Source organism: Pipistrellus hanaki (genome assembly GCF_964339955.1).
Source record: "Pipistrellus hanaki genome assembly, chromosome: 11".
Lineage (NCBI taxonomy): Eukaryota > Metazoa > Chordata > Mammalia > Chiroptera > Vespertilionidae > Pipistrellus > Pipistrellus hanaki.
In genome coordinates this window covers 54521783-54535417 of record NC_140513.1, presented here as the reverse complement: position 1 = coordinate 54535417, position 13635 = coordinate 54521783, and the positions used below count along the sequence as shown (strand labels likewise).

At 44.2% G+C, this 13635-nt stretch overlaps 1 protein-coding gene across 1 annotated transcript in view; it reads right to left on the bottom strand.

Moving 5' to 3' along the window:
• ADAMTSL1 (ADAMTS like 1) overlaps positions 1-13635 on the bottom strand; it is a 385178-nt gene that overhangs the window by 110921 nt on the left and 260622 nt on the right. Inside the window, exons 17-19 of the mRNA XM_084898074.1 lie at positions 8556-8735; positions 3331-3484; positions 1350-2502 (exon numbers count right to left, since the gene is read on the bottom strand). Coding sequence (XP_084754200.1) covers positions 1350-2502; positions 3331-3484; positions 8556-8735 — 1487 coding nt within the window. The remainder of the gene's footprint in view (positions 1-1349; positions 2503-3330; positions 3485-8555; positions 8736-13635) is intronic.

Below are 13635 nucleotides of genomic sequence, written 5' to 3'. Positions count from 1 at the left end.
ACTTGGGGATAAGGTCAATCTTGTGGACTGCTGGAATAACAAATGTAGTTACACAGAAAGAAACCTAGCACACTACATACATCCTGGTTTCTTTCCTTCCTTTCCCAAAGCTAGCATACCACAGAGGGGTAGCCAAACAACAGTGTTTAGAAGTATATTTGATGAGAAGAGCATTGCACATGGATTCAGGGATAATAAAAAGTTAAAATGAGGATTCTGGGCTACCTCTCCCATACATAGTCTATGATTCTTCAAGTGACAATGTTATTTTTGCCACATACCTTAGCTCTATCACCTAATAAATATGATCTTGTGTCCTCTTCTGTAAAATGTGGATTAGAATTGTGCACACTTCTCAGGGCTACTGTTGAAATTCAGTGAGATAAAGCCCATAAAGTGTTTATACATGCCTGGCAGAGAGCCACTACTCATTAATGCGGCTATCGTTGCTGTTGTCAAGGCCACTATAAAGATTAAAAGAGACAGTGCATATAGAAATCACGTGACAGTGCTTGGCACATAGGTGGTGTACAAAAAATATTACTTTTTTTCAGCTCCCCTCCTTTGTAAAAAATATTATTTTTTACTGATTTCAGAGAGGTAGTCCAGAATTTCTATATGCACTGTCTCTTTTAATATTTATAGAAATTGAGGAATCAAACCGTGACCTCTTGGTTCATAGGTCGACGCTCAATCACTGAGGCACACCAGCTGGGCATTGTTGCTTCTACTACCCCTCTTGATTGTACATTACTAATGGCTAAGGCCCAAACAAGTAATACATGCTGTCATTCCAGTAATGACACACCAAAACAGAGTCACCAAGGGATAGGAGGGTAAATTATTCACAGTTTTCACCAGGGATAAAAGCTTTCTGGAACAAACAGCCATGTCCAGCCCCGAAAGAGGCCAGGCTCGCCGGCGAGGAGCAGCAGGTGCTGCCTGCACTCTCTCCCCAGCCCTCGGAGCTACACACGTGGAGTCAATGGCTGGGGGTGTAATAGCTCATCTCACAAAGATGTAATGTCACAAATAATGCCTTGTCCTGAAACCACCGCGTTCTGCCCGAAGTTCAAAGCTCTCCAGTGAGCGTTTCATTACCTGTTGGGATCCTCTGGGGATCCCAGTGAAGAGCCATTGTTGCTATTACCTTATAAAGATAAGAGTGTACAGTGTAGAGAAATTAAATGCCTTGACTTTGCTCCAACAGTCGATCAGTGCCGACAGAGAGCCTGGAAGCCTGGGTGTGAACCCTGAGCCAGGGCTCCAAGTCCCACCCTTGGGAGCACCTTGGAAAGATGTGGCCCTCAGCCCCCATCCCTCCCTGGACCAGAAACTACAAGGCTCACCTGTCACTGAACTGCACCTCCTCTCCATTCCTGGCCCAGCTGATGGTGGGCCGGGGGTTGCCCACAGCCTCGCAGTGCAGAAGCACGCTCAGCGTCCCGCTGGCCAGGGCCACCGTCTGGCCCAGGTGGGTGACCACCTCGGAGGCGGAGAGCTGCTGGGCCGCCGAGATCTTCCGCAGGATGGTGGGCTTGCGGTGTGGCCGGCGGGAGCCCCCGGCCGCCTCCCCCCCGGAAGAGGAGGCTGCGGCGCGGAGCAAGCTGGTGAAGCTGGACACGGGCTTGCGGGGCGGGATGGCCACGGGGGGGATCCGCTGCTCGGACGGCTGGAGGAGGGCGTCCCGGGGCTCCCCGTGGCGGCGGAAGACGTCCTGGGCCAGCTGGGCCACCAGGTGCTTGGCATAGACGTCGCGCAGCTCCTCGGGCTGCTGGGACAGGTTGCGCAGGATGTCGTCCAGGCGCTGCTGCTCGGCCACGATGGTGAAGGGCAGGTGCAGGAGCGCCTGCTCGGCGTTCTGGTTCTCCTCCTCGGAGGACGACGACGACGCGTTCCTCTCGGCCGAGTCCTGCGCCTCCCAGGCGGCCAGCAGCTCGCCGGGCCAGCCGCCCTGCTCCAGCAGCCGCGACACCAGCTCGTCGTAGCGGCTGCCCGCGTCCGCCGCCAGGCCCCGCTTCTCGGCCTTGCTGCCGTTGTTGGAGAAGATGCCGTTCTGGTGCTTGTGGGGCTGCAGGGGCTCTTTGGGGTGCGCCTTCCTCACCCGGGGCGCCTCCTCCTCGCCCCGCGGGCTCCCCGGCGGCCTGGCCACGAGCTTCTGGTTGCCCCCGATGAGCTTGATCGCGAACTGCTCGCGGGCCGGGCCGGCAGAGCAGGTGTAGACGCCCGCATCCGAGGGCTTGAGGCGGTGGATCTTCAGGTAGCCGAACGGGGCCACGGTGACGTGGGCCGAGCTGACCAGGTGCTGGCCGTCCTTCTCCCAGGTGATGAGCGGCTTGCGGAAGCGCCGGGCGGGGCAGCGCAGCACCACCGTGGTCTTGGGGAGCAGGTAGGCGAACCCGCCCACCACGAAGTGCAGCTTCCTCTGCCTGCGCGTCTGGATGTACACCTTCCGGGCTGCCTCGATGTGCGGGCTGTGCTTGGTGGACGGCCGCCCGGGCCCTGGGATGAAAGGGAAGGTAGATGGACAAGGGGAGAGCAGAGAGTCATGAGAGTGAGATGCAGAGACAAGAAAGAGGGGGGAAAAGAGAGAGTAGGAAGGGAAGAGAAGAAGAATGGAAGGGACGAGAAGGAAGAGAAAGGCGAGGAAAGTGCTTCAGAGTGGCATTAGGCTGAATAGGAGGAACTGGCTACCAGCTGAGCATCCTCAAGCTGCCGCCACAATAAAAACCAGAGAACAAATGAGCTGCAGCCGGGCGCTCGCCCCGCTGTGTCTTGCTGTCTTAAAGGTTGGGATGCAGGGTTCTAGATGCAGGGGGCTTCAGAGGAAAGCAGTTCCTCTCATTAGAAGGACTTAGAAATGAACATCGTTACAAAGAGACAGAGGGCAAAGGGAAGGAGAAGGTCCCTGTTTCCATGTTTATCCTTTGCACCCGCAGAGCACCTGGGCCCTTGTGGGCCCGGGGGGAGGAGAGCCTAGAAGTGTTACAACTCCAGGGATAAATATTAAAGAGAACAAATCTGTTCCGAGTAGTTTAAAACCCCAGAGAGGATAACATGAGACTTCATTAGCAGTAGGCTGCCTCCGGCTTCCAGATCTCCTTATGTCCGCCGGTGACCTTTGCTCTCCCTCTTGCAAACTTTTTCCAGGAGAGAAGAGAACCTCACCTGGCCAGCAGTCGTTAAGATTCCTTTTCCATCTCCAGCTGAGCTCCCCAGCCTGCTGCCCTCCAGGGCCCCACCACCTCCCACCGGCCTGGGCTTAGGGAAGGTTACTGCGTGCTTCCACACGGGGTTCATCTCCCCACCCCTGAGCTCCGAGGTACTCACTTGCACAGGTTGCCAGCATACAGGGCCTGATGGATGAGGAGAACGGCAGGGGAGGGCACAGGGAGGAGTTGACAATAGCGGAGACCCCGGTTTTCAGCACCTTCCTGCAGATGGCACTCCGCGTCTGGGTGCCCTCGCCGCAGCTCGTGGAGCACTGATGGGAGAGAAAGGCCAAATGCATGTGAATGTAGGGAAGTATGGGCAAAAGGGCTTTCGTATGAGTTCTCAAACTCACCAACACATGAGAAAAGTTATTTGAAATCTGCAACACTGACAGAGAGAGAGAGGGGGCGGGTGAGAGATTACTTGCCAACATGTAAAGACATGTTGCAGCTACATAACGTTTTCTACTGTAAGGTTTCCTGTAGGCGTTTCACCTGTTTAGATCTGTGGCCTGGGCTTTAGAGTTACTGAGTTAGAGTCCAGTGTTCAAATCCATCTCAGTATTTCACTACTTGGCCAGTTACTTAAACTGTCTGAGGCTATTTCCACTTCTTGTGCTTATTTTGCAAGGATGGGCATTAAATGAGGTAATATATTTCAAGTGTCATGCACAGAACTGGCATTCAATGCTAATTCATTTCTCCTTTCTTCACAAATAAGTTAAAATATTTTTAATGTCAAGCATCAGATAACATTTAATTTTTTTTTTTTTTTTTTTTTTTTTTACTGTCTAAAGTTTTACATATGTCTCCTTTTCTCCCAATTGACACCCTCCTCCCAGCCATTCCCACCCCAGGCAAACCCCCATCACTCTAGTGCAAGCATCAGATAATTGTTATATATTTACATCATTTGAGGTGGAGTGCTAGATACTATAGAAAGAAAATCATGCAAGATAGTTCCTAATGTCAAGGGGCTGTCATCAAATGAAGGAAAAATTACAAATACATTATTAAAATGAAATAGTACTTTAGGGAAATAGAAATCAAAAGCACATTGAGAGACCACTTCATATTCATTAGAATGGCCATCATAAAAAAGGACAGGTAATAATAATAAGTATTGGTGAGGATATGGAAAAATTAGAGCCTTCATACATTGCTAGTAGGAACATAAAATAACATAGTCCTCTTGGAAAACATTTAAAAAAAAAATAATTTTTAAAAATAGTTTCTTAAAAAGTTAAATATAAATTTATAACGAGACCCAGCAATTTCATTCTTAAGTATCTAACCAAGAGAAATGAAAATAATACATCCATACAAAGATTTGTATGTTAATATTCATAGCAGCATATTCATAACAGACAAAAAAGTGAACAAGTCAAATGTCCATTAATTGGGAAATGGATAAACAAAATGTGGTATATCTATAAAATGGAATATTATTCTATCAAATAGAAATTTAGTTCTATGTGCTACCACATGAATAAACCTTGAAAACATTATGCTAAATTAAAATTTGTAGTATTCAAATTATACTTCAGTTAAGCTGTTTAAAGAGTCAAATAGTAATAAAATTTTAGTAAAAATACAAACCTGAAGGACAAGGGAGGCATTATAAAGTTAATTCTAACAATTGTTGAATGCTTATGGTACACTGGGGATTTCCTGACCTTGAATGTGGATAGAGACTAGACAGGTGTAGAGAACCAGGGATTAGCATGGGAGACAGGTACATAACCAGAACAAAAGTAGGACCGTTCAGTGCAGAAGTCCAAGGCAGGTTTGGGGGCAGAACTCAACCGCTTTTGAGCAGAAGGATCCTATCGAGAGCGTCAGGAGTTCAAAAGGCCAGACATTGGGAGACTTTTAATTTTTCAGACAGGAGGTTTGGAATTGGTCCATAAAGCAAAGAGGAGCCATAGAAGGGAGGAGTGAAATGATGAAAGAGGTGTTTTGAGAAGGTTAATCTGGCAACAGTGTTCGGGAGGGATGGGAGTAGAAGATGGATGGCAGGTAGGGCTATCAGTTAAGGAGGCTGCCACAGTAGTCCAGGTTTGAGATGATAAAGGCCTGAACTAGGGTCATGGCAGTGTGCCATGGTAACTTGAAAAATGACAGTAAAAGCCAAAAATATATTATCTTATCTTTTCAAGTATTATATGCTAGCCCATTGAAACAAACTACTCCATGCAAAGTTCTATGATCCACACTACTCTGAGAGACATTTAAGATGCAAAAAATGGGGATGAGAGTCAAACCGATTGGTTTTGTTCCCCCAATGATTATAGATTCCAGATTCCACTCATCCCTTATTTCATTGTAAATGACAGCACCAAATCCAGGGATCAGGTAGAATAAAGAGCATGGAAAATTTGAAAGCATGGCCATTTTAGTGCTGCTTAGTAGAAAAATAGACTGTATGTCAGACAATCGATTTATGATATTGGTCAAGTGTAGTTCTTTCTCTAGGCTCAATTTCCACTTTGCTAAAATAGGGAGACTAAGCTAGAGCAGGGAGTTTCAAACTGTGTTCTGTAACTATGTTAAGTGAGTGATTTAGGGGCTTTTCATATGAACTGAAGACCCATCCGTTGGAAATCTGGGACTACTACCCACACTTCAACCAAAACAGCTCCGACTTGATCTGTTTTAGATTTTTGGCTTCATAGTAACATTTCAATTTAGAAATTTAGAGTGCTGTGACTAATTTTTAAAAGAACAACTAGGCTATGGGTTCTTCTAAGTTCCCTCTAGCTTCAAAATATACCACTCTGACTTTATTTTATTTAAACTTTTTTGGGGGGGTGGGGTGGGGAACAACTTCCCTAAAAATAAGATTTAAAAATATTTACTAGCTAACTCTTTCAGGAGATGGAAGGGTTTCTTTTACATAAAAGAGGTAAGGCCTTTTGAGGGTCTTATTCTCAGAATAGAATCTGAGAGTAATTTTACTTAAGGTGTCTAAACCTTTGGCTTAATTCTGTCTCTGAGGGATTCTGTGCAGTAACCAGGAGATTGAGGCAGATAGTGAGGGATAAAGACACTCATAAATCATCCAGGGCTTCCTTCCTCCTGGGGGCTATGGGATGTACTGGTTTGTGTGGAATGCTTCTCAACCATGGGGCCCAGAGTAGGAATGACAGGGCCAACTGGAGCCTCTGTGAATGCCTGCAGGGCACTTTTCTATGGCACCAGTGTGAGTTTCATCCCCTTGATCACTTCCCACCATTCGCAGCCCCTCCTCAATGTTTGGAATTTCCATTCATCAACCCCGATAGCTCAGAATCTAATAATATCCCTTGGATAATCACGAATGATTCCTAGTTCCCACAATGCACCTTCCTCTTCCTAGGAAGACTGGAAAAGGCTGAGGAGGTTTAAGTCATGACCCCTATTCTAGCCAGTCAAGGTGAGTCCTTTTTTTATTATCTCTCTTCCCGACAATGTGCAGGGATGGAAGATAATCATGACAATAACTATGGCTAACTTTCAGTAGGCACAAAACACTTTATATGCATCATTTAGTTTAAGCCTCCTGATAATCATAAAGGTGGACACTATGATTATCTCCAACATTTAGATAAGTGAACTAAGGCCATGAAAGGTTAAGTAACTAGCCCAAGGATATCAGAGCTTTCATACATTATTGGTGGGAATGTCAAATACAACCAGGAAGTAGTAGAGGCAGCAATAGAAACTAAGTAAAGGTCTGCTCTACTTAGTGGTTGCCATGGGACCTTAATTCAGCAGTCTCCTTTCCCTAGTGCCTAATCACAAGGGTTCCTCCTTCAAGTCTGCAGGCCAGAAAGGACATTTTCTGGATTCTGTGTCCCATATGCTCAGGGACTATGAAGACCAGGAACACGGGAGAACAATTATAATCACAGAATCAGCATTCCATTCATGGCAGACTATCGCCCATGGACGTAGGAGAGCAATGCCTTGTGCAGTTCACCCAGGGAGGAGGTCTTCATCTGGAGCCACATAGTTGGCAAATATACCAGGGCTCTTTCCTGCACTGCTATATTTATCACGACTTTTTTTCATATCTAATATCATGCCCCAAATCATCGCTCCATGGGAAAATTTACACACACACACACACAGACACACAAATGCACATATTTTACACAACCTTTCCCTTTATCCTGTTTCTAAAACATGACATTTTATTGTTCTGAGATATTTAGGGGTAAGAAACCATCAGAAGGCAATTTTACTGCTAAATTATAAAACTTATGATGATGCAGGCTAAATCTCAATTGCAATGTCCTTAGCAGGCCTCATCTGATGGGACTCTATATGGGCTGATAAAATGTGGGACAAGAATTCTAAGCACCTATGTTGATAGAGCTGGCATCTTAATTTTCAGAGGCAGCTTCCCCCTTGGTAGAAGCAAGTGTCTTGTGATGTATAATATTTCAGCCAGAAGCTTGTATATCAAGCAAAGAAGGCAAAGGAGTCAGCAAAGCCAATTCAAATGCTGCCTTTTGCAAAAAAAAAAAAAAGAGGGAGAGGGCCTTGAATCTGATTTTGACATAATACTTTAGGCCTAGTGATTCTTGGCTAAATTTGCCTGAGGGGCAACAATTTGGGGAAAGGAGGGCTTCTCTATGGAAGACACACTGGCCTGTTGTAGGCAATTCAGAAAGATGTAGGGGCTGAAAACGAATCAGTTGAGCTGGGTTTAAATGAATGAATTGATGCTGTGTTAGAATCGGAATTATTTAGGCAGATTAGTTGGGGTCATATTCTTAACTTTTGAGGCAAGTCAGGAAGGGTGAAGGCTGATGCAATCATCTCTGTAAAAGCAAGACAAGAGGGGAAATCAAGTTATCTTGCTGGGAAGTTGTTGAAGTTTGGAGCCAGAAAACGGACAGGAAAGAGGCAAGATTTCATTGGCCTTCTTTTCCTAATAAGTCATGTTCCTGATTGCCTAGTAACGTGGAAGAGAAGAACTTGAGAGCCTTGGCCCTTCTTATGTAGAGACTAGAAACATCCTGGAGTAGGAGGTGTGGGGAGGTCAGGAAGGCACGTTTGGAGACAGAGGGAGAAGAAGCTTATGTTCTGAGAAGAATCCTGAGCCCAAACAGCATGAGTGAGGCCTGGTCTTGTTCCATGAGGAACCTGTTTATGATTGCATGCTTCAGATTGCTGAATAAGGGCCGGCTGCTTAGTTCACATCCCTGTAGACTAGTTAAAAGTTAGTCACACAGGATGGTGTAAGTGGTTACAATAATTTGGCTTCATAATGTTAGGAGGATTATTTTGTTCTGTTCTTACCTCCCTTTCCTCCTTATTGATGCCTCTTTCATCATCTCCTTCTACCACACATACCTCTGACCAGTCAGAGAGGAGCCACTCGCTGGGACAGTCCTCTTTCTTGCAGGCTTGCTGGGAGGCCAGTTTTGAGGCTGAACAGAAGGTCTCAGGAAGCTCCAGGAAGCTGCCATCGGCCATGCGCTGCTTGCAAAGCACCTCACGCCTCTGGATGCCCCCTCCACAGGTCCTGGAGCACTGGGCAGGGAAGTAAAGTCAACCCAACATAAGAGAGTGGTGTGTTGGAGTGCCAAGTTTTGCCTTGGCCTTGGTTGAGTAAAGAGTGAAAAAAGAAAAAAAGAAGAAAAACCAGGAACCAGCCCAAACGATTTTGCTTCCTCTCCATGAAATACATTTTGGAGCAATGTATTTCAAGTATTTAACTTGAGTGCCTAGGAATTCCAAGAGCATTTAAATCTTAAAATTTGCTTTTGAACGATGATTTGTAGCCACCCCAAACAACTGGTTTAAAAGGTTAGTATAATAGAGTGTTAAGCATATTTACGATCCAGTGAAAATAATCTGTGCTGCTTCCTGAAGGAACAAGAGAGCGTGCCTGCTCTGGAGGAACTCATCTGCAGAGAAGGCAGCCCTTTCTGAGTGTAAGCGCCCATGCCCCCCCATCGGAGGGGCATTAAACGTGAGGCCTGGTGTGCTGAACTCCCCGGGAACACTTTTCTTGTTGGAGTTGTGATTTCTTAGGGCAGTGGGAGCAAGAGGCACTGATACTTTGGAATACAAGAAAAATAGCCTTATTTCAGTGGTTTTTAGCAGGACCCCAAACACACTGCCTATGTGTAACCTCATAGTTCTAATCCACTTGTTCGAGGAGGAAGAAAGGACCCCACTGGCACACAGTGTTGGCTGTGGTTGCAAGTCTTTGCCCTTCCCTTGCAATAGCAAAGGGGCCCCCAATTTGTAACTGCACATGTGACTTTTCAGCCGACAGCCTAGATGTGGCCACCTCCCTTGAAGGTAGGAATGGCCAGGTGACCAAGTGCTGCCCCTGCTCCATCAGTGGCCACTTAGTATTTGGGGTCTGTGCTCAGTGCACTGAATTCAGAACTGCAAGGGACATCTGTGCCCCAGATGAAAGTAGGGTGGTGATACATGTCCTTGAGCATAATTATCAGACTGTTGTGGCCCAGTTGCCATCCATTCCTCAATGGTCCCAACCTTAGATGCTTTGTAAAATGGCTTTTGTGTGTGTGTGTGTGTGTGTGTGTGTGTGTGTGTGTGTGTGTGAAGTACTGAGGTCTTACATTTAATCATAAATTTAACCATTAAATCAGAAACTCAGGGAGATGGGTCTCAGATATCAGTTTTTAAAACAAAAATAAAGAAGAATTCTCCCAGGTCATTCTGCAACCAGGGTTGCAGAATGACCTGGGAGAATTCTTTTTTATTTTTGTTTTAAAGTCTTTTGTGTGACTTCTTATATTCAGCCTTTTCCTATTTCTTTCCAATTTTCACTTCTAACCAACCAGTTATTCTATCACCAGATTCATTATAACCTTCATTGTTCTGCTATCTTCAGAACTCTTTTATATCTAGACAACAAACCATGTGCTTTATTGATTCCTGAGCATTTGCCAGACTGCTTAAGTGCCAGACTTAAGGACTGTGCTCTCCACAATGCTTTCCATTCTGCGAATTATTAAATTTCTTTCATAAACTTCATGTAAATTTTGTTCAAATCATAATTGTCTAAAAAAAGTTTATACTGATGAGTTGAAAATTTAAATCTTAAGCTCTAATCTCTCTGCTATTCTTACTCAATATGTCTGCTGAAATGCAAATAGGTATCTTGACCTAAACATGTCTATATGGAACCTAAGATTCTGCCTCTCCAATATCACCCCAATTCTGCTCTCTTCTCAGTCTTCCTCACTCATTTAATGGTGCCATAGCCAAGACAAAATTTAGGAAAAGTTCTTGATTTTTCTTTTTTCCCACCACCTCTATCCTGACACCCAATCCATGAGCAAATACGTTCAGATTTGCCTGTAAATAGGAAAATTGACCTCCACAATAAATAATAAATTGGGATATCATCATCTATTGTCTAGCCCACTACTAAGCTTCCTAACTGGTTTTCCAGTTTCTAGTTTTCTCAGTAAGCTCTTAGCAGGATATAGATAGCAAAGTCAGTTGAAGAGAGCTCCTCTCTCTCTTTGATGATCTCTGAAAACCCCATTGGTTGAACACAACTAGAAGCCAGAAGTTAGAGTCTATCTAGGTCAGCCTCCTGAACTCAGTGCAGAAGGTAGGAAGTGGATCTAGAAGAGCAATGGAAGATACTGGGCATTTCACCTTATTCTCCTGCCATCTATTCCCCACAACAATGACGTTTTCAAAGCATAAATCAGCTCACACAATTCCCCTGCTTAAAAACCTCCAATGACTTCTTCTGGTGATTAGAATAAAGTTTCAACTCCTCTAACCCGGCCTTGCAAAGCCCTACATGTTCTGATCCCCACCCTGATGAAACTTTGAGATTGTCTAACTCAAATCCTTCCAACTTCATTCATTCATTCAACACAAAGTTATTAAGTACCAATCATGGACCAAGCCTGGTTCTAGGTCCTAGCAGGGAATAAGAAGTATCACATAACCTTTCTCCAGTTTCGCCTCATACAACTCTCCTTCCTTGAATATTCCAGCCACACTGTTTTGGAATTTGCTGTTGCTCCTCCAATGGCAAGCTTGCTTCTTTCACAGGGCCTCCACACTTGATTTTTTCTCTACTTGGACTATTCTTCTCTTGCATCTCCATGTGTCTGAGAATTTATAATCATTCAAGTTCATTTCCATTCTCACCTGTTTAGAGAAGCCATCCTTAACCTCCTAAGCTAGAGTAGCCAAAGCAGTCTCTATACTATAAACCTCATTTTACTTAAATGTTTATTGATTTCAGAGGAAGAGAGAGAAAGAGACAGAAAGAGAGAGGGAGGGAGAGAGAGAGAGAGAGAGAGAGAGAGAGAGAGAGAGAGAGAGAGAGAGAGAGAGAGAGACCATGGTATATGCACTGACTGGAATAGAACCATGACCTCCTGGTTCATAGGTCGATGCTCAGTCACTGAGCCACACTGACTGGGTTTACTTTATTTTTAAAACAGCTCTTTTAAGTACTCTCATTCCTCTCATAAGTTATCATCTACTAGTTCTCTTCAAAAGAAGCAGTTTTTCTTCTCTTATAGCTCATATTAGTGTTCAAAACTTTCCTCAGCATCATATTGTTACACCTTTTTTAGGAGACCTTAGGATTAGATGACTTCATCTCCGATTTTTAAAAAATCCACATCCTTTCTCATTTTTCCCTCCTTCAAAGTTAATGATTTGTTTGTTTCCTAGTAAAGTAGTGGTCAGGATATGAGCTAAGCCGTAGAATGACATTTTATAACAGATGCTGGAGGTATGTGATGCTTTGGTATGATCCATAAATATGTACACTCTAGTGAAAATGCTGTGTATTTTTCTATGAGAGAAGTAATGGCTGGTTCATAAAATCATTATGCCCTAAACCTCAAAATGACATCAAACCACTTTTCTCCTAATCCTTTGATTATAACTCAGAGTCAGATTCCTCATGGGTCCTATTGAGTTTGTGAGGCATAAGAAACATGCTCTTGAAGTTTCTGTCACCTGTGACTGACATTTTGGACACTTCACTAGTGATGTAAGATTTGTAGGAGTTCAGCTCTCTTCGGTGCTTGATGGCCAAAATTTTCTTTTTCTAAATATCTTCTGAGGCACATGGGCCTCTATTCAATTTTAATAAATGCTCCAAAAATAAACAGGTAGTTGAATAAAAACAGCTCTCAAATTCAAGCTGTCAGAGCCTTTTAGCAAATGGGGCAATAAGGAAAGATGGAGGTTAATTTTCTCTTTCAAATTGAGGAAGTAGATGACGAAAATAATTGTTCTTATTTCAAGGGTAGCGATGTAATAAACTCGTGCTATACCATGTGACCACTCACTTAAATAACATAGCTGGGTTATCAAATGGCAAATAGGACCTGATTTAAGGGACAGACATTCAAATAATTGTTCCCAATTCTGTATAGAAGTCTATGACTATATGATGACAAAACAACTGCCAAAAATGGTTCTTAAAAAAATTCAGCTAACTTGAAGTTTGATCTACAGTAGTCCCCCTTTATTCCTGGTTCCAGTTACCCATCAATATTAAGTGGAAAATTCCAGAAATAAACAATCCGTATATTTCTAATTGCCTGCCGTTCTGAGTAGCATAATACAACCAAGCACCATCGCACTTGGACCTGCTTGGTATGTGAATCATCCCTTTGTCCAACATCTCCATGATATATGCACTCCCTGCCCATTAGTCACTTGGAAGCATCTGGGTTATCAAATCGACTGCGGAGGTATCACAGTGCTTGTATCCAGATAACCCTTATTTCACTTAACAATGGCCATAAAGCATAAGAGTAGTGATGCTGCCAATTGGGAAATGCCAAAGAAGCTGTGAAGTGTTTCTTTCAAGTCAAAAGGTGGGACCAGTACAATGAGATGTTAGAGAGAGAGAGAGAGAGAGAGAGAGAGAGAGAGAGAGAGAGGGAGAGAGAGAGCCCCTGCACTCACATAACCTTTATTATCGTATATTGTTACAATTGTCCTATTTTAATATTAGTTATTGCTGTTAATCTCTTACTGTGCCTAATTTATAAATGAAACTTTATTATAAATATGCATGTATGGGAAAAAACATAGTACATATTTGGTTTGTACTATCTGCAGTTTCAGGAATCTATTGAGCATCTTGGAACATATCCCCTACTAACGAGGCGGGTCTATTATACACATAAAGTTCTTAGGAAATTCTCAGTGCCCAGAAGATGAGGTTTAGGCCCTTGAGAATGCCCAGCAGGGCCCTCATCCTCAATCCTGCACTGACTTCCCTGCCACATCCTTGCGACCTGCCGAGGACCAGTGCTTTAGCTACGATGGACACTTTGCCTGCTGCTGAGCACACAGATGCATTCTTTCCTCTGGCCTTAACTGCAAGCAATGCCCTTCACTTCTTTGTCCATCTAGAAATTTCTAAGACATCCTTGAAGGCCAACTCAGAGGCTAC